Consider the following 19,271-nt stretch of genomic DNA (forward strand, 5'->3'; position numbering starts at 1 on the left):
GTCTCATGTCGAGTTTCCACTGGTTCAGAAAACCAAATTGTGGTCTTAGTGTCTGGATTAAATTTGAAACGTGAGACCCTAAATGACAGATCTTGGTCTAGCCGTATACCCAAATACTTGAACTGATCAACACATTCAAGTTTTACATTATTTAATGTGTTCAAGGTGGCATCAGGATGGCCAATGGTGTGCCTTGAGAAAATCATAAATTTGGTCTTAATGGGGTTCAACATTAGTTTATGATCAATTAGCCCTTTTTGGAATATGTTAAAATCAGAGTGTGTGAGGGTGCTGAGGAATACAGCATTGTATCATCTGCATAAAGATGAACTTTGCAGTACTGTAATTTTTCTGCCATGTCATTAATATATAAAATAAATAGTAGTAGACCCAGAATTGATCCCTGGGGGACTGCTTTGCAGACTGCCTGAAAGGTAGACATTACAATGTCTGCAACTATTCCTTGAGTCGTATTTGTTAAATAATTTTGAAACCAGGTATATGCAATCTCTTCAACATCAATTTATCAATCAATGATAGATAGATAGATAGATAGATAGATAGATACAGTTGTCAAAGTTGTGGTCAGAAAATCTGCAGCTTCACGTGGTCCATCCGAGGGAGCGAGGGAGTGGACATCGGGGAGAAAGATCTCAGTACGGCAGGTTTGTGTGGGGCTGCTCTTAGCCTAGCCTGCAGCCCGCTTTGTTTGCCCCGCTTCTGCCTCCTCGCACAACAGCGTCTCTGCCTCCTCCCCACTGGCTGTAGGTGTTGTGCTGCTCCATGTCCCTCTCCTGTCAGTCTCCCTGTCTCTGTTGGGAATGATGTAAACTCCGTGGAAATGCTTTCCGTTCTGGTGTGAGTGTAGGGCTTTGATTTGCGCATTCATACACGCCACCCCATGCTACCTTAGTAGGTAGCATTCAGTAGTCTCCTGTTGATCAGGCAGTGTTCTTTGGCAGTTACTGGCAGTTGTTGTTAGCTTTTAAGCTGGCCAGTTGTAGTTGAGACTGAGGTCTTATTTTTCTCCTTTTTTGTTTTTTTCTTGATGGAAATTTCCCGTTCTTTCTCTCAAAGGTGTCCTGAACCATCGTTATCAACTTAACTGTGAAAAACACTCCACAAAACACTGTCAGAGACTAAAACTACAACAAACGACTGCAAGATGTTATCCTGCTTAAACAAGACACTATTAACTCTTAGCACCAGGGGGGCTAATAATTTTGTCCTCATGTGTTTGTTTAAAAAGCTGATACGGGAAATGAAACATAACTCTCCACAAACCTCACCACCCATCACTGGTTGAGACATGCCCACAACAGATGTTCTGCCCTAACATGAGTCACCCTCAACTGTGAGCCAAGAGAGGATACTGGAGTGGAAAAAGGGGAGGTTACAGCTTAGAGACTTTTCCAGGGAATTCATACTTCTCCAAAATCAGACCATGAGTGTAGTCAACATTTGACAGGCTGAGAAAACAACAGTACAAAGACAGAGGACCAGAGCAAACCCTTTTTCTTCTACCCCGGACTCTTTTGCAGCAGGATCAAGACTGCGAGGGGAAGTACAGGATCACTTCTCTACAGTTTTCCTGTTCTGCTTTCTTCTGGGACTGAGTTTGGAGAGTGCTGCAGGAAAAGGACTCTTACCACCACTGGTGGATTATTTCCCTGACGCGTCTAATGTTGGAATTCAGCCCAAGGCTATAAGATTGAGTGCTGCATTACTGGAAGTAGGGTAGACGTCAGGAAGGGGGCAGTTAGGAAGTAAGGCAAGTCTCCTCCCCACCAGCTCAGAAAAAACACCATTCCCTGCCTCGGAAATACAGATAGGGACCATAGCTGAGAGACAGAGAGCCTCAGTCACCAACGATCTCACCTGGACGATGTCATCAGCAGTTACAACCACATCAGGTGGCCTGGTGGTGGTCACCCAGGTGTACCCGTCTAATCAACCCCAACCCCAGGAAGTGCCGCAGGCGGGTCCGGGGACGCAGAGGTTCATCCAGGCATACCCACTGGCTGTTGGGGTGAGTTATTTTATTGTTAAAAAGTGTGGGGTTTTTGTGTGTGTGTGAAATTTGTATTTTTTTGTGAAAACTGACATTCAGGTTAACATGATAGAGTCTACAGTGTATAGATTATAACTTACAGCATTCCTGTTTTCAGCTGTGCTATGAGGTACACATTTCAATAACAGCATTAATCGTTTAATTCTTCTTCTTCTGTGGTGTTTGCAGACGGTTCAGATCATGATCGGCGCCTTTGTCCTCTTGTTCGGTGTTGTCAAGGCGATTCAGGGGATTTCTCTTGGAGTGGTCAGTGGCTTCTTTGTTTGGGGTGCCGGCTTTGTGAGTATTGATTATTTTTTCCTTGTTAATGATTAAGCTACAGTATTTGTTTAAATAAATCAATATAACTTGACTAATTTTTTGTCTTGCAAAATGTTTTCTATGTAAAAACATCACAAAATATCGTTAACTTAAAATATCACACGGTAAATATGTCCTTCACTAAAAGTTCTATTAAATTATTAATGACATCCTCTGAGAGTGTGATCAATGAAGTAAACTGATATTTTAAAATGTAAATAAAAAATCATTTCATTAAATTGTAAAAAATATTAAAATCATAACTTTTCAGTGATTAAAAAAATGCCACAAATTACAAATGTACAAAAATCAAAAAAGAAAAATAAATGAATGAGTTCAGCTTCTTTATGATAAATATTAAAAAATAAGAAATGTTGTTTGTTTTTTTATGTTCCATAAATTTAGGAGCAGAAAATTAATTCAGGTATTGATTTCAGCTCATTCAAGTGTTCAATAAAGTATTTTAGAGTATTTATGTGAGTAAACATCTATTTATTAAACTAAAATAAGGATTGTTTACATTTTGACATATTTCACATACAGTATATCTCATATTGTATATATAGGCATATATCGCTGCCTGGTGGTTGCCAGGCAACCAGAGCAGTTGTCAGCAAGAGAGATGCACTCTTAAGTTATATCTTGGACTTGTAGTGTTTTTCACAATTGAGTTGACAACATGAAGTGAGTTGAAACCAGTGAAAACAAAGAAGATGGATGGTCCAGGACACCTCTGAGAGAAAGAACGGAAAATTTCCATCAAGAAAAACACAAAAAAGGTGAAAAGAAGACGTCAGTCTCAACTACAACTCCTGGCTAGCTTAAAAGCTAACAACTGCTTGATCAACAGGAGACTACTGAATGCTACCTAATGAGGTAGCATGGGGCGGCATGTACCAACACAGCAAAACAAAGCCCTACACTTACACCAGAACTGACAGCGTGCCCACGGAGTTTACCTCTTTCTAGATAGAGTTTATCCAGAGAACGGAGCGCTCAGAGACTGACGGTAGGAGGGCGTGGAGCAGCACAACACCTACAGCCAGTGGGGAGGAGGCAGAGACGGCGTTGTGTGAGAAAGCCAAAGCGAGGCTAACAAGCCGGACTGCAGGCTAGGCTAAGAGCCGCCCCACACAAACCTGTTGTACCGAGCATCTTTGTCCCAGATTCCCGTTCCCTCGCTGACTGCCAAACATAGTTTCGTTGCATTTTCACAATGCAATGACAATGACTATCTATATTTCATAAGAATATTCTGTTTAAATAATCATCTTTTCGACAATCAAACTAATCCTGTGTTAAATTTCATTGTTTATTCAATGTTGTTTTGTGTCTCGTTCTCAGTACATCACCTCTGGCACGCTCACAGTGGCTGCTGGGAAATCTCTCAGTCGCTGTCTGGTGAGTAACTTCCTATTTTCCAGAATTCTGTTACAGTCATGGACGAAAGTATTGGCACCCCTGGAATTTTTACAGAAAATACACCATTTCTCCCAGAAATTGTTGCATTACAAATGTTTTTGGTATCCACACGTTTATTTCCTTTATGTGCATTGGAACAACACAAAACAAAAAAATCAAGGAAAAAGACAAAATTGACATAATTTTACACAAAACTCGAAAAATGGTCCAGACAAAATAATTGGCACCCTCAACTTAATATTTGGTTGCAAAACCCTTGGAAAAAAATAACTGAAACTAATTTCTTCCTATAACCATCAACAAGCTTCTTACACCTCTCAACTGGAATTTTGGACCACTCTTCTTTTGCAAACTGCTCCAGGTCTCTCTGATTTGAAGGGTGCTTCTTGCAACAGCAATTTTAAGATCTCTCATTGCTGGCCACTTCAGAACTCTCCAGCTTTGTCTCCAACCATTTCTTGGTGCTTTTTGAAGTATGTTTGGGGTCATTGTCCTGCTGAAACACCCATGACCTCTGACCCAGACCCAGCTTTCTGACACTAGGCCCTACATTGTGGCCCAAAATCTTTTGATAGTCTCCAGGTTTCATGATTCCTTGCACACAGTCAAGGCACCCAGCGCCAGAGGCAGCAAAATAACCCCAAAACAACATCCTTGAAGCTCCACCATGTCGGACTGTAGGTACTGTGTTCTTTTCTTTGTAGGCCTCATTCTGTTTTCTGTAAACAGTAGAATGATGTGCTTTTCCAAAAAGCTCTACCTTAGTCTCATCTGTCCACAAAATGTTCTCCCAGAAGGATTGAGACTTACTCAGGTACATTTTTGCAAACTCCAGTCTGGCTTTTTTATGTCTCTTTGTCAGCAGTGGGGTTCTCCTCGGTCTCCTGCCATAGCGCTTCACCTCATTCAGATGACCATGTATGGTTCCCAGCTGACACTTTTGCACCCTGAGTCTGCAGGACAGCCTGAATTTGTGTGGAAGTTGACTGAGGATGTTTATCCACCATTCCAACTATCCTGCGTTGCATTCTTTTGTCAATATTTCTCTTTCGTCCACGTCCAGGGAGATTAGCCACAGCTCCATGGTTATAAACTTCTTGATTATATTACACACAGTGGACAAAGGAATTCAGGATCTCTGGAGATGGTCTGTAACCTTGAGATTGTTCATATTTTTACACTATTTTTCTTCTTAAGTCCTCAGACAATTCTGTACTCTTCTTTCTCTCCTCCATGCTTGGTGTGACACACACAGACACACAACACAAAGGCTGAGTCAACTTTTAGACATTCTAACTGGCTTCAGGTGTGATTTCTAGATTGCCAGCACCTGTTACTGCCACAGGTGAGTTTAAATGAGCATCACATGCTGGAAATAAAATGATTTACCCACAGTTTTAAAAGAGTGACAATAATTTTGTCTGGCCCACTTCTTGAGTTTTGTGTAAAATTACGTCAATTTTGTCTTTTTTCTTTTGATTTTTTGTGTTGTTCCAGTGAACATAAAGGAAGTAAACATGTGTATACCAAAAACATTTGTCACTGCAACAGTTTCTGTGAGAATGGTGTATTTTCTGGAAAAATTCCAGGGATGCCAATACTTTCATCAATGCCAGTACTTCCTGTGTGTGTTGCTGTCATGTGATTGTTAAAATCATGAGAATCAGTGTAGGTTTCCCAGCATGCTTCATTTCATGTCATCTATATGAACACACTTTTTTTTTTTCATTGATTTCTGGCCTGTATTTGGCATGTCTCTCTGTCTGTTTCTTAATCAGATATTCTCATCCTGTCCTGTGCTGTCTGACCTTCATTTAGCCGTCTGTGACCTCTAATATAGATATTATTGTTGTACCTGTCTGGCTCTGTCTTTCCTCTCATGTGTCTCTTCTCTCCCAGGTCAACACTGCTTTGAGTTTCAACGTGGTTTCCTCCGTAGCAGCATTTGCCGCCATCGTCCTGTACAGTTTTGATGCTGCAGGACTGCTCGATCGCTGTTGGAGATATGACTGCACGGTAATTTCTTTAAATGATGTTTTTTACATCTGCAGGATAAAATCGAGGTAAAATACTTGAACAACGTGCATAAATAAAAGACAGCTATTATCATTGCATGGTTCCTCTAAATTTCACGCCTCTGACCAAAGTTATGAATAACATAAAACAACAACACAAAGAAAACTGAAGGAGGAATAACATCAATGAAACAACAGAAGAGTCAGACAGAGAGCAGGGAAGAGGACCAGAGGAGGACAAGAAGATCCAGAATTATCATCAAGATCAACAGCTGCTGCAACCATATCAACATTTATACCATCTTCATCTTCAACAGCATAATCATCACTACATTTAACTTTATCATCATCATCAGCATCATCATCATCGTCATTTTAATCAGTCTCATTTAGGTGTTCAGCAGAGCTTTGTTGTCAGCCTCTTGATTATCTAAACAGATTCTTCCACCCAGACTGGTTTTGGTAAATCTTTCCTAGACCTCCATCAGGTAATGAGGTGGATTACAGGTGAATCAGGATCAGCATCTCCAAGTCTGAGGTCCTGGTTTTCTGCTGTCTGTAGTGGATTAGTCCCCCTGGTGAGGAGTGAGTCAGAACCTCATGTGAAGGAGGTAAAGTATCTGGATGTTAGGGTTAAGTTTGTTCACTGAAAGGCTAAAATAAAACATGAGATTATCAGGAGGATTGGTTTAGCATCAGCAGTGACATGTCTCACTGATGATCAGGAAATTTAAGTCTATGATCAGAATTGTTACATCTATGGTCAAGATCTCTGGGTGTTTTGTCAGGATATCTGAGTCTTTAGTCAGGAGCTTTAGGTTTAGGATCAAAATCACAGGGACTATGGTCGAGATCTCAGCCTGTGGTTATCAGCGTTAGGTTGATGGTCATGATCCGTTGGTCTGTGGTCAGGAGCATACAGTACCTCCTCATGTATAAGTTTGACCTTTAACCCTTCTTGTATACAAATAAATGCTGGACTTTTAAAAAAAAAATACTGGAGATGATTGAAACATTGAGCACACAATAAAAACAGTCTTTATTTACTAACTGGTGCTAGTACAGCATGCTGTTCCTATTGGCCACTGCAAAACTATGATTGTGGTCATTGTCTGTTATCTGGAGATCCATCATTATCAGAAGATTTTCTTGAACATCATGTAGGAAAATTCTTTCTTTTTGATGATGAGTGTGAATTATTGTTTGTTTATTGATCGTGAGAAGAGAAAGAGAGAGGGAGGGAACGGTAACAGTTTGGCATGCGGCGGTGTCAGTCCTCAGTTTGATTTTTGCTTTAAAACGATGTAAAACCAATCAGATCAAACAGTGTAGAGATCCGACTGTTGATGAGATTAGGGAGGGCTCACTGCCCCGTCATCAGCTCTAGACGCGTCCTCAAACGGGTAGCTCAGTTGCGGTGGACAGCAAATCCCCTGCCATGCTGGGCTACCCTGCCAAGTCAAACCAAGTTGAGCCAAGCTGCTCTTTGTAATGGAAAAGCCCAGCAACAGATCTCTGATGGGTTAGAACAGAGGGCATGGTCTAGACCTGCCCCCTTTGGAACGGCTCTGATAGGTCTGCTTTACAAATGAAAACTGACTGATTAATTTGATTGATGTGTCCGTCTGTCTGTTACAGATTCTGAGTCAGGGTTTTTCAGGGGTCCTGCTGGTGTTCCATATCTTGGAGTTTGCTGTTTCCCTCACCGTCTCTATCTTTGCCTGTAGAGCTACCTGTAACTGCTGTGACAACCAGGTGAGTTCATACTGACAGGTACCTGGTAGGTCTACCTGTAGCTGTGAATATTTATTCATGAAAACACTGGAAATGAAACCTGATGGTTGTTCTGTGTGTGGTTGTTTGATGTTTGTTGATGTTGTGTGTCGTTGTGTAGCAACATCCATACGTCCACTTCACGCCTGCCCAGGCTCCACCACATACTGGACCTGCCACCATGGCTGTACCACCACAACAGGTACCCCCCTAAATACTATAAAAGTGGACCAGAATGGTCACATGATCAGTCTCTGTGGTTCTGATTGTAGTTAAATCATCACTAACGTGTTCTTCTCTTTGTGTTTGTGGTTTTACAGATTTCCAGCTTCCCAAAACCCATAGAGAACCAGGACCAGATTTTCCCTGGGCCCAATGAACCTCCGGCCTACACTGGCTGAAGAATAGACCTGCTTTAAAATAAAATCACATGATGACAACATGCAGTGAACATGTGAATAACATGATAATTACATGAGACAAATATATTAACCCTTAGAGCTCACGCTGCACAAATCCGTGCTGCAGGCACACCCTTTTGTAAATTGCTTGGTAACTTTTTAAACGTAAGTCGTAGGCACTGACTTGTTTTTTCCTGTAAAAGCTCTCTGTTTTGCCTTTCTTCATGTCTTCCATGCATTTGTAGCTCTTACAGAACTTTCTCTTGTGAGCCTGGAACTTGGCCGACTCTCCGGGGTCTCTGAGGACAGCGTTGTTGTCTACAACAGGAAGTGACACAGTTTATAAAAATGTTAGTAACTTTTTAAGCGTAAGTTGTAGACTCTTTGTTTTCCTCTGAAAGCTGACCATTTTTTTGTTCGTTCGCTACCATCGATGTCTCCGTACCCCTAAAGGGCGCCGCTGTAGCGAGTCCGGGACTTCAGTGACTTTTTGGGGTCTTTGGAGATTAAATCCACATCTGATAAAAAGCATCTTCTTATCCATTTTTAATCCATATTGTAATGAAGTTCCATTATAATCTACATTATCAGTGTTTTATAACCATATAAGGAGTTGTAGAAGTTATTTCTGATGTTTTTCCACTGTTGCTTCGTTATGACACCAGCTGTGTGCTTTTGCAGAAGAATCTCATCTTAATCACATCCTGTTAGCACAAACGGTTGACCCCTTCCAGATAATGAACTTTGCTCTTATCTTCTCAGTGCTTGTGTAAAACTGTATGTAGATTTATGCTGTTACTATTAGGTGTGAGATGTGAGGGAAGGTGGGAAGGAATGCAACTCAGATGTGCTTTGTAACAGGAAGACTGCGGACTCAAAGACGTGCAACCTGTTAATCAAAGTGAAGACGTTCTCTTCTCAACTCCCTAAAAAGGGGGCTGTTTATTCGTCACTAGTTTCTGCTTTGCACAGACTCTGCTGACTTAAGCATATGCCCACTTATGAAAAAACTGTAACCATGCATCCTTATATAACTGTGCTTTAACAAGAGGAAGCTGCAGTTCTCTGTAAGCTGCTCATTCTTTGCAAGTAAACTTTTAAAAGACAGCTCACTCTCTTCTCATTTTTCTACACTGGCACCACTAGTCAGAGGTGGATGAAAGGTGTTTTTCTGTCACATATTCATACATCATGTTCCATCTCTGGCATTCTTCAGTGGGCAGCAATGCATTATGGGAGGGGCAGTCGACCAGTTGTTTCTCTACTGCTTAAAGGAATGGCACAAATGAATCTAACTGCAATAAAGCGCATGCACTTGTTCCTGTATAGATGTAGATATTCTGAAAACCCTCAGTCACAGAATGTTTATTTTTTCACAGTTTTGTCCCCAAGAGATGGAGAACAAGTCTGTGCAAAGAAAATGCTTAGTCACTCTTGTTTACTGTGTTATCAATATAAATCTCTGAGTTTCAAATTCTGATTTGTTTTTTCTTTTGTCTTTAGAGTCCTATAACCTTTTAAAAATTCAAGTGACATTTGTTTAGTAGATGTGTTCTTAAAGCCCAGGTTGTCCTGAAAAAAAAAAAGATGTATAGAGCTTGACTGTGGACCCCAGGGTTGGTGTTTTATAAGCTTTTTAAGAAAAAAGTCCAGACGAGACACGATGGTGAAAATAACAGCTGTAAGCTCTAAAGGTTAAAGTGAATAATCTGATAAAACATCCCACTCCTGCTCTGTCTGATAGCAGGATTAAATATCTTGGACTAATTTTGTGTTGGTGAACAAAGCATCTGGATGAACCAAACACAGCGTGCGAGCGTTTCATAAAGGCACAGTTGTGTGATTGCACAGAAGAAGAAGAAATTCACAAATGAACAGTGTGAGGAAAGAGACGAACAGTTACATCACATACAGATAAACTTCCTCTCAGTCGGCCGTAAAGAGGTTGTCTGTAAACTGTCTCTGAGAGATGATTATTTAACCCCTTTAAGCCTGTTCTATCATATTTGATACTGTTATGATACCTTTAATCAATATGATCATAAATGACTAAAAATGAATCTGAACACAATCTGATAAATGATAAAAATGCCCTCAAGTGGATTATCAGTTACCAGAAACACCACTTTCAGTAGACAGTGAATAAACATTTCAGTTCCAAAAAAAGAGAATTTTCTGGCTATAATTTGTGTTTTCAGGCTTTAAGGCTTAAAGGCGTCCGATATTACGACGCCCTGATCGACATTTGATCTGGGACTTTAAAATATAAAATGATCTTTCAAACTCACCACTGCTCCTCAAATACTTCAGCTCACTTTCAGTGTTTTCTTTTATTTAACCAGGTAATTTATGTCTTTCTAACAGGAGCTGAGAGGCTCACATGACAGCAGGGTCAGATATTTGGCTGATGGCCAAATTTTTTTTTTAGTTTTATTCTAAAGTGTCTCATGTCGAGTTTCCACTAGTTCAGAAAATCAAATTGTGGTCTTAGTTTCCTGATTAAATTGGACATGTGAGATCTAAATGACAGATCTTGGTCTAGCCGTATACCCAAATACTTGAACTGATCAACACATTCAAGTTTTACATTATTTAATTGTTCAAGGTGGCATCAGGATGGCCAATGGTGTGCCTTGAGAAAATCATAAATTTGGTCTTAATGGGGTTCAACATTAGCTTACCATCAATTAGCGCTTTTTGGAATATGTTAAAATCAGAGTGTGTGAGGGTGCTGAGGAATACAGCATTGTATCATCTGCATAAAGATGAACTTTGCAGTACTGTAATTTTTCTGCCATTAATATATAAAATAAATAGTAGTAGACCCAGAATTGATCCCTGGGGGACTGCTTTGCAGACTGCCTGAAAGGTAGACATTACAATGTCTGCAACTATTCCTTGAGCCGTATTTGTTAAATAATTTTGAAACCAGGTATATGCAATCTCTTCAACATCAATTTATCAATCAATGATAGATAGATAGATAGATCTAGATAGATAGAAGACACACCTTTTTAGCTTAGCTTTTGATTAATATTTATCTATTTTATTTATGATATTTATTTATTTTAGGCCTTCAATCTGTATTTATTTATGAATTTTATTCTTTTCCTACCTTAATTTTTTAGTTATGCTATTTTATATTTTAGTTCTTAGGTTTTATTTGTACTGAGGTTTTACTTATTTTTATCCTTTTATCATTTTTAGGATCTCCAGTGTTTCCTCTGGGGGGGCCCTCTGCACCGGGAGCGGTGGTTGGCTATGGCTGCAGGGGTCTGTCTCGTGGGTTCCTGGTGGAGGTTTGGTGTCTCTGCCTCATCCCTCCTCTGGGTCCTGCGTCGGTGTCCTGTAGCTGTGGGTGACTCGCTGCTCCTGGTGCAGACGGCCCCTCTGATGGCGCTTTCTCAACTGGTTCATCTGTACTCAGCCTCTTGTACTCAGCCTAATGTCCACTATTTGTGTGTGTGTGTGTGTGTGGGTGTGTGTGTGTGTGTTTGTGAAACAGTGTGTGTGAGTGGGTGTGAGTGGGTGCACATGTAACTGTTGTCTGTAGGGTGGTTGCGGGTGTGTGGGTGTGAGGGAATGACTCTAATTGTCTATATTACGCAAAAGGTGGGGGTGGGTGGGTTTGAGGGAATGTTTTTAATTTGTCCATGTACAGCACTTTGAGTTACATGTCATGTATGAAAAGCGCTTTATAAATAAAGTTTGATTGATTGATTGATTGATTGATTGATAGATAGATAGATAGATAGATAGATAGATAGACAGACAAACACAGTTGTCAAAGTTGTGGTCAGAAAATCTGCAGCTTCACGTGGTCCATCCGAGGGAGCTAGGGAGTGGACATCGGGGAGAAAGATCTCAGTACGGCAGGTTTGTGTGGGGCTGCTCTTAGCCTAGCCTGCAGCCCGCTTTGTTTGCCCCGCTTCTGCCTCCTCGCACAACAGCGTCTCTGCCTCCTCCCCACTGGCTGTAGGTGTTGTGCTGCTCCATGTCCCTCTCCTGTCAGTCTCCCTGTCTCTGTTGGGAATGATGTAAACTCCGTGGAAATGCTTTCCGTTCTGGTGTGAGTGTAGGGCTTTGATTTGCGCATTCATACACGCCACCCCATGCTACCTTAGTAGGTAGCATTCAGTAGTCTCCTGTTGATCAGGCAGTGTTCTTTGGCAGTTACTGGCAGTTGTTGTTAGCTTTTAAGCTAGCCAGTTGTAGTTGAGACTGAGGTCTTATTTTTCTCCTTTTTTGTTTTTTTCTTGATGGAAATTTCCCGTTCTTTCTCTCAAAGGTGTCCTGAACCATCGTTATCAACTTAACTGTGAAAAACACTCCACAAAACACTGTCAGAGACTAAAACTACAACAAACGACTGCAAGATGTTATCCTGCTTAAACAAGACACTATTAACTCTTAGCACCAGGGGGGCTAATAATTTTGACCCTGGTAGTTCTTGGTTTTTGTGGAATATTTTCATTTCTGTGTACAAAGTAAAATAATTTCAGCATCCAAAATAAAACTGGGATGTTTGAAAAAAGCTGTTAAAAATTCTTTGCTGTTTTGACAGAGAAATATATCAAAATCAATGAAATTGTCATGGGGGCTAATAATTTTGTCCTCATGTGTTTGTTTAAAAAGCTGATACGGGAAATGAAACATAACTCTCCACAAACCTCACCACCCATCACTGGTTGAGACATGCCCACAACAGATGTGCTGCCCTAACATGAGTCACCCTCAACTGTGAGCCAAGAGAGGATACTGGAGTGGAAAAAGGGGAGGTTACAGCTTAGAGACTTTTCCAGGGAATTCATACTTCTCCAAAATCAGACCATGAGTGTAGTCAACATTTGACAGGCTGAGAAAACAACGGTACAAAGACAGAGGACCAGAGCAAACCCTTTTTCTTCTACCCTGGACTCTTTTGCAGCAGGATCAAGACTGCGAGGGGAAATACAGGATCACTTCTCTACAGTTTTCCTGTTCTGCTTTCTTCTGGGACTGAGTTTGGAGAGTGCTGCAGGAAAAGGACTCTTACCACCACTGGTGGATTATTTCCCTGACGCGTCTAATGTTGGAATTCAGCCCAAGGCTATAGGATTGAGTGCTGCATTACTGGAAGTAGGGTAGACGTCAGGAAGGGGGCAGTTAGGAAGTAAGGCAAGTCTCCTCCCCACCAGCTCAGAAAAAACACCATTCCCTGCCTTGGAAATACAGATAGGGACCATAGCTGAGAGACAGAGAGCCTCAGTCACCAACGATCTCACCTGGACGATGTCATCAGCAGTTACAACCACATCAGGTGGCCTGGTGGTGGTCACCCAGGTGTACCCGTCTAATCAACCCCAACCCCAGGAAGTGCCGCAGGCGGGTCCGGGGACGCAGAGGTTCATCCAGGCATACCCACTGGCTGTTGGGGTGAGTTATTTTATTGTTAAAAAGTGTGGGGTTTTTGTGTGTGTGTGAAATTTGTATTTTTTTGTGAAAACTGACATTCAGGTTAACATGATAGAGTCTACAGTGTATAGATTATAACTTACAGCATTCCTGTTTTCAGCTGTGCTATGAGGTACACATTTCAATAACAGCATTAATCGTTTAATTCTTCTTCTTCTGTGGTGTTTGCAGACGGTTCAGATCATGATCGGCGCCTTGGTCCTCTTGTTCGGTATTGTCAAGGCGATTCAGGGGATTTCTCTTGGAGTGGTCAGTGGCTTCTTTGTTTGGGGTGCCGGCTTTGTGAGTATTGATTATTTTTTCCTTGTTAATGATTAAGCTACAGTATTTGTTTAAATAAATCAATATAACTTGACTAATTTTTTGTCTTGCAAAATGTTTTCTATGTAAAAACATCACAAAATATCGTTAACTTAAAATATCACACGGTAAATATGTCCTTCACTAAAAGTTCTATTAAATTATTAATGACATCCTCTGAGAGTGTGATCAATGAAGTAAACTGATATTTTAAAATGTAAATAAAAAATCATTTCATTAAATTGTAAAAAATATTAAAATCATAACTTTTCAGTGATTAAAAAAATGCCACAAATTACAAATGTACAAAAATCAAAAAAGAAAAATAAATGAATGAGTTCAGCTTCTTTATGATAAATATAAAAAAATAAGAAATGTTGTTTGTTTTTTATATTCCATAAATTTAGGAGCAGTAAATTAATTCAGGTATTGATTTCAGCTCATTCAAGTGTTCAATAAAGTATTTTAGAGTATTTATGTGAGTAAACATCTATTTATTAAACTAAAATAAGGATTGTTTACATTTTGACATATTTCACATACAGTATATCTCATATTGTATATATAGGCATATATCGCTGCCTGGTGGTTGCCAGGCAACCAGAGCAGTTGTCAGCAAGAGAGATGCACTCTTAAGTTATATCTTGGACTTGTAGTATTTTTCACAATTGAGTTGACAACATGAAGTGAGTTGAAACCTGTGAAAACAAAGAAGATGGATGGTCCAGGACACCTCTGAGAGAAAGAACGGAAAATTTCCATCAAGAAAAACACAAAAAAGGTGAAAAGAAGACGTCAGTCTCAACTACAACTCCTGGCTAGCTTAAAAGCTAACAACAACTGCCTGATCAACAGGAGACTACTGAATGCTACCTAATGAGGTAGCATGGGGCGGCACGTACCAACACAGCAAAACAAAGCCCTACACTTACACCAGAACTGACAGCGTGCCCACGGAGTTTACCTCTTTCTAGATAGAGTTTGTCCAGAGAACGGAGCGCTCAGAGACTGACGGTAGGAGGGCGTGGAGCAGCACAACACCTACAGCCAGTGGGGAGGAGGCAGAGACGGCGTTGTGCGAGACAGCAGAAGCGGGGCTAACAAGTCGGGCTGCAGGCTAGGCTAAGAGCCGCCCCACACAAACCTTTCGTACCGAGCATCTTTGTCCCGGGTGCCCGCTCCCTCGCCAGCAGGATGGATGACGTGAGGCTGCGGATTTCTAACCATCACTTGGACAACTGTGTTTGCTGCTACAGAGACTGCCAAACGTAATTTTGTTGCATTTTTACAATGCAATGACAATAAATGACATTCATGTATATCAGAGGAATATTCTGTCTAAATAATCATCTTTTCAACAATCAATCTAATTCTGTGTTAAAGTTCATCGTTTATTCAATGTTGTCTCGTTCTCAGTACATCACCTCTGGCGCACTCACAGTGGCTGCTGGGAAATCTCTTAGACCCTGTCTGGTGAGTGACTTCCTGTTGTCCAGAATCCTGTTACTTCCTGTGTGTGTTGCTGTCATGTGATTGTTAAAATCATGAGAATCAGTGTAGGTTTCCCAGCATGCTTCATTTCATGTCATCTATACAAACACACATTTGTTTTTTCATTGATTTCTGGCCTGTATCTGGCATGTCTCTCTGTCTGATTCTTAATCAGATATTCTCATCCTGTCCTGTGCTGTCTGACCTTCATTTAGCCGTCTGTGACCTCTAATATAGATATTATTGTTGTACCTGTCTGGCTCTGTCTTTCCTCTCATGTGTCTCTTCTCTCCCAGGTCAACACTGCTTTGGGTCTCAACGTGGTTTCCTCCATAGCAGCATTCATCGCCATCGTCCTGTACAGTTTTGATATTGCAGGAGTGCTCGGTCACTGCAGGGGATATGACTGCACGGTAATTTCTTTAAATGATGTTTTTTACATCTGCAGGATAAAATCGAGGTAAAATACTTGAACAACGTGCATAAATAAAAGACAGCTATTATCATTGCATGGTTCCTCTAAATTTCACACACACCTCTGACCAAAGTGACGAATTACATAAAACAACAACACAAAGAAAACTGAAGGAGGAATAACATCAATGAAACAACAGAAGAGTCAGACAGAGAGCAGGGAAGAGGACCAGAGGAGGACAAGAAGATCCAGAATTATCATCAAGATCAACAGCTGCTGCAACCATATCAACATTTATACCATCTTCATCTTCAACAGCATAATCATCACTACATTTAACTTTATCATCATCATCAGCATCATCATCATCGTCATTTTAATCAGTCTCATTTAGGTGTTCAGCAGAGCTTTGTTGTCAGCCTCTTGATTATCTAAACAGATTCTTCCACCCAGACTGGTTTTGGTAAATCTTTCCTAGACCTCCATCAGGTAATGAGGTGGATTACAGGTGAATCAGGATCAGCATCTCCAAGTCTGAGGTCATGGTTTTCTGCTGTCTGTAGTGGATTAGTCCCCCTGGTGAGGAGTGAGTCAGAACCTCATGTGAAGGAGGTAAAGTATCTGGATGTTAGGGTTAAGTTTGTTCACTGAAAGGCTAAAATAAAACATGAGATTATCAGGAGGATTGGTTTAGCATCAGCAGTGACATGTCTCACTGATGATCAGGAAATTTAAGTCTATGATCAGAATTGTTACATGTATGGTCAAGATCTCTGGGTGTTTTGTCAGGATATCTGAGTCTTTAGTCAGGAGCTTTAGGTTTAAGATCAAAATCACAGGGACTATGGTCGAGATCTCAGCCTGTGGTTATCAGCGTTAGGTTGATGGTCATGATCCATTGGTCTGTGGTCAGGAGCATACAGTACCTCCTCATGTATAAGTTTGACCTTTAACCCTTCTTATATACAAATAAATGCTGGACTTTTTAAAAAAAAAAAATACTGGAGATGATTGAAACATTGAGCACACAATAAAAACAGTCTTTATTTACTAACTGGTGCTAGTACAGCATGCTGTTCCTATTGGCCACTGCAAAACTATGATTGTGGTCATTGTCTGTTATCTGGAGATCCATCATTATCAGAAGATTTTCTTGAACATCATGTAGGAAAATTCTTTCTTTTTGATGATGAGTGTGAATTATTGTTTGTTTATTGATCGTGAGAAGAGAAAGAGAGAGGGAGGGAACGGTAACAGTTTGGCATGCGGCGGTGTCAGTCCTCAGTTTGATTTTTGCTTTAAAACGATGTAAAACCAATCAGATCAAACAGTGTAGAGATCCGACTGTTGATGAGATTAGGGAGGGCTCACTGCCCCGTCATCAGCTCTAGACGCGTCCTCAAATGGGTAGCTCAGTTGTGGTGGACAGCAAATCCCCTGCCATGCTGGGCTACCCTGCCAAGTCAAACCAAGTTGAGCCAAGCTGCTCCTTGTAATGGAAAAGCCCAGCAACAGATCTCTGATGGGTTAGAACAGAGGGCATGGTCTAGACCTGCCCCCTTTGGAAAGGCTCTGATAGGTCTGCTTTACAAATGAAAACTGACTGATTAATTTGATTGATGTGTCCGTCTGTCTGTTACAGATTCTGGGGCAGGGTTCTGTAGTGGTCCTGTTGGTGTTCCATATCTTGGAGTTTGCTGTTTCCCTCACCGTCTCTATCTTTGCCTGTAGAGCTACCTGTAACTGCTGTGGCAACCAGGTGAGTTCATACTGACAGGTACCTGGTAGGTCTACCTGTAGCTGTGAATATTTATTCATGAAAACGGTTGTTCTGTGTGTGGTTGTTTGATGTTTGTTGATGTTGTGTGTCGTTGTGTAGCAACATCCATATGTCTACTACACGCCTGCCCAGGCTCCACCACATACTGGACCTGCCACCACGGCTGTACCACCACAACAGGTACCCCCCTAAATACTATAAAAGTGGACCAGAATGGTCACATGATCAGTCTCTGTGGTTCTGATTGTAGTTAAATCATCACTAACGTGTTCTTCTCTTTGTGTTTGTGGTTTTACAGATTTCCAGCTTCCCAAAACCCATAGAGAACCAGGACCAGATTTTCCCTGGACTCAATGAACCTCCGGCCTACACTGGCTGAAGAATAGACCTGCTTTAAAATAAAATCACATGATGACAACATGCAATGAACATGTGAATAACATGATAATTACATGAGACAAATATATTAACCCTTAGAGCTCACGCTGCACAAATCCGTGCTGCAGGCACACCCTTTTGTAAATTGCTTGGTAACTTTTTAAGCGTAAGTCGTAGACTCTTTGTTTTCCTCTGAAAGCTGACCATTTTTTTGTTCGTTCGCTACCATCGATGTCTCCGTACCCCTAAAGGGCGCCGCTGTAGCGAGTCCGGGACTTCGGTGACTTTTTGGGGTCTTTGGAGATTAAATCCACATCTGATAAAAAGCATCTTCTTATCCATTTTTAATCCATATTGTAATGAAGTTCCATTATAATCTACATTATCAGTGTTTTATAACCATATAAGGAATTGTAGAAGCTATATCTCATGTTTTTCCACTGTTGCTTCGTTATGACACCAACTGTGTGCTTTTGCAGAAGAATCTCATCTTAATCCTGTTAGCACAAACGGTTGACACCTTCCAGATAATGAACTTTGCTCTTATCTTCTCAGTGCTTGTGTAAAACTGTAGATTTATGTTGTTACTATTAGGTGTGAGATGTGAAGAAAATGTTTCTGTGGGAAGGAATGCAACTCAGATGTGCTTTGTGGCGGGAGGACTGCGGATTCAAGGATGTTCAGCCTGTTAATCAAAATAAAGACATTCTCTTCTCAACTCCCTAAAAGGGGGGCTGTTTATTCGCCACTAGTTTCTGCTTTGCACAGGCTATGCTGACTTAAGCATATGCCCACTTATGAAAAAACTGTAAACATGTATCCTTATATTACTGTGCTTAGAAGAATTCTCTTCAATGAGAGGAAGCTGCATTTCTCTGTAAGCTGCTCATTCTTTGCAAGTAAACTTTTAAAAGACAGCTCACTCTCTTCTCATTTTTTCTACACTGGCACCACTAGTCAGAGGTGGATGAAAGGTGTTTTTCTGTCACATATTCATACATCATGTTTGTTACGTGTGCCTAGCTCTGCATGTTTCCTCTCTCCCTGCCCTCTCTGGTCTCCCTCCTCCCCCTACCTGTGGGCTGCAGCACACCTGTGTGCTGTTAGCACTCAGGGTGGAGGAGGGGGAGTATTTAGAGCGGCAGGGGAGAGGAGCATGCAGAGCAGAGAGAGCAGAGCTGGGCCAGGCACCCGTGACACTCTCATGGAGAAGCGCGTGAGGAGGTTTGTTTCTTTGGTATTTGAGTAACTATTTTTTCGTTTAGGATTAATTCATTCGGTTAACCAAGCGTTTTGTTTCCCGTTTCTCCTTTTCCTCCCTCCCCAGGCATGTTTAGATCGCTGGGTTTTGTTGTTTTAGTTTGGCTGTAGTCGTCGGTAGTCCTGTTTTCTCGTTGTTTTCTTTTCTTGATTAAATAGTTCTTTTGGTTAGGTAGTTTTAGTTAGGGGTGGTGGCTGGTCCAATGGCCCA

General features: G+C 41.0%; 2 protein-coding genes across 2 annotated transcripts; both read left to right on the plus strand.

Moving 5' to 3' along the window:
- The first annotated feature begins 1,368 nt into the window (after positions 1-1,368).
- Positions 1,369-9,089, plus strand: LOC121504777 (membrane-spanning 4-domains subfamily A member 12-like). Its single transcript, XM_041779841.1, has 7 exons — positions 1,369-2,029; positions 2,240-2,350; positions 3,716-3,772; positions 5,693-5,809; positions 7,447-7,563; positions 7,703-7,783; positions 7,902-9,089. The coding sequence occupies exons 1-7, from the start codon at positions 1,886-1,888 to the stop codon at positions 7,980-7,982; spliced, it is 708 nt and encodes a 235-aa protein (XP_041635775.1). The 5' UTR covers positions 1,369-1,885; the 3' UTR covers positions 7,983-9,089.
- Positions 9,090-12,734: 3,645 nt separating this feature from the next.
- LOC121504766 (membrane-spanning 4-domains subfamily A member 12-like) lies at positions 12,735-18,214 on the plus strand. The gene is made up of 7 exons (XM_041779829.1): positions 12,735-13,397; positions 13,608-13,718; positions 15,153-15,209; positions 15,524-15,640; positions 17,285-17,401; positions 17,522-17,602; positions 17,721-18,214. Exons 1-7 carry the CDS (start codon positions 13,254-13,256, stop codon positions 17,799-17,801), a joined length of 708 nt encoding a protein of 235 aa, XP_041635763.1. The 5' UTR covers positions 12,735-13,253; the 3' UTR covers positions 17,802-18,214.
- The last annotated feature ends 1,057 nt before the right edge of the window (positions 18,215-19,271 follow it).

Source organism: Cheilinus undulatus, linkage group 3 (assembly GCF_018320785.1).
Source record: "Cheilinus undulatus linkage group 3, ASM1832078v1, whole genome shotgun sequence".
Classification (NCBI taxonomy): domain Eukaryota; kingdom Metazoa; phylum Chordata; class Actinopteri; order Labriformes; family Labridae; genus Cheilinus; species Cheilinus undulatus.

Excerpts from the sequence above, each read along its gene's own strand:
- LOC121504777 (XM_041779841.1), top strand. The coding sequence starts at position 1,886 with ATGTCATCAGCAGTTACAACCACATCAGGTGGCCTGGTGGTGGTCACC. Across the intron at positions 2,030-2,239 it reads CATACCCACTGGCTGTTGGG|ACGGTTCAGATCATGATCGG; the intron begins GTGAGTTATTTT and ends TGGTGTTTGCAG. Across the intron at positions 7,784-7,901 it reads TGGCTGTACCACCACAACAG|ATTTCCAGCTTCCCAAAACC; the intron begins GTACCCCCCTAA and ends GTGGTTTTACAG.
- LOC121504766 (XM_041779829.1), top strand. The coding sequence starts at position 13,254 with ATGTCATCAGCAGTTACAACCACATCAGGTGGCCTGGTGGTGGTCACC. Across the intron at positions 15,641-17,284 it reads GCAGGGGATATGACTGCACG|ATTCTGGGGCAGGGTTCTGT; the intron begins GTAATTTCTTTA and ends TGTCTGTTACAG. Across the intron at positions 17,603-17,720 it reads CGGCTGTACCACCACAACAG|ATTTCCAGCTTCCCAAAACC; the intron begins GTACCCCCCTAA and ends GTGGTTTTACAG.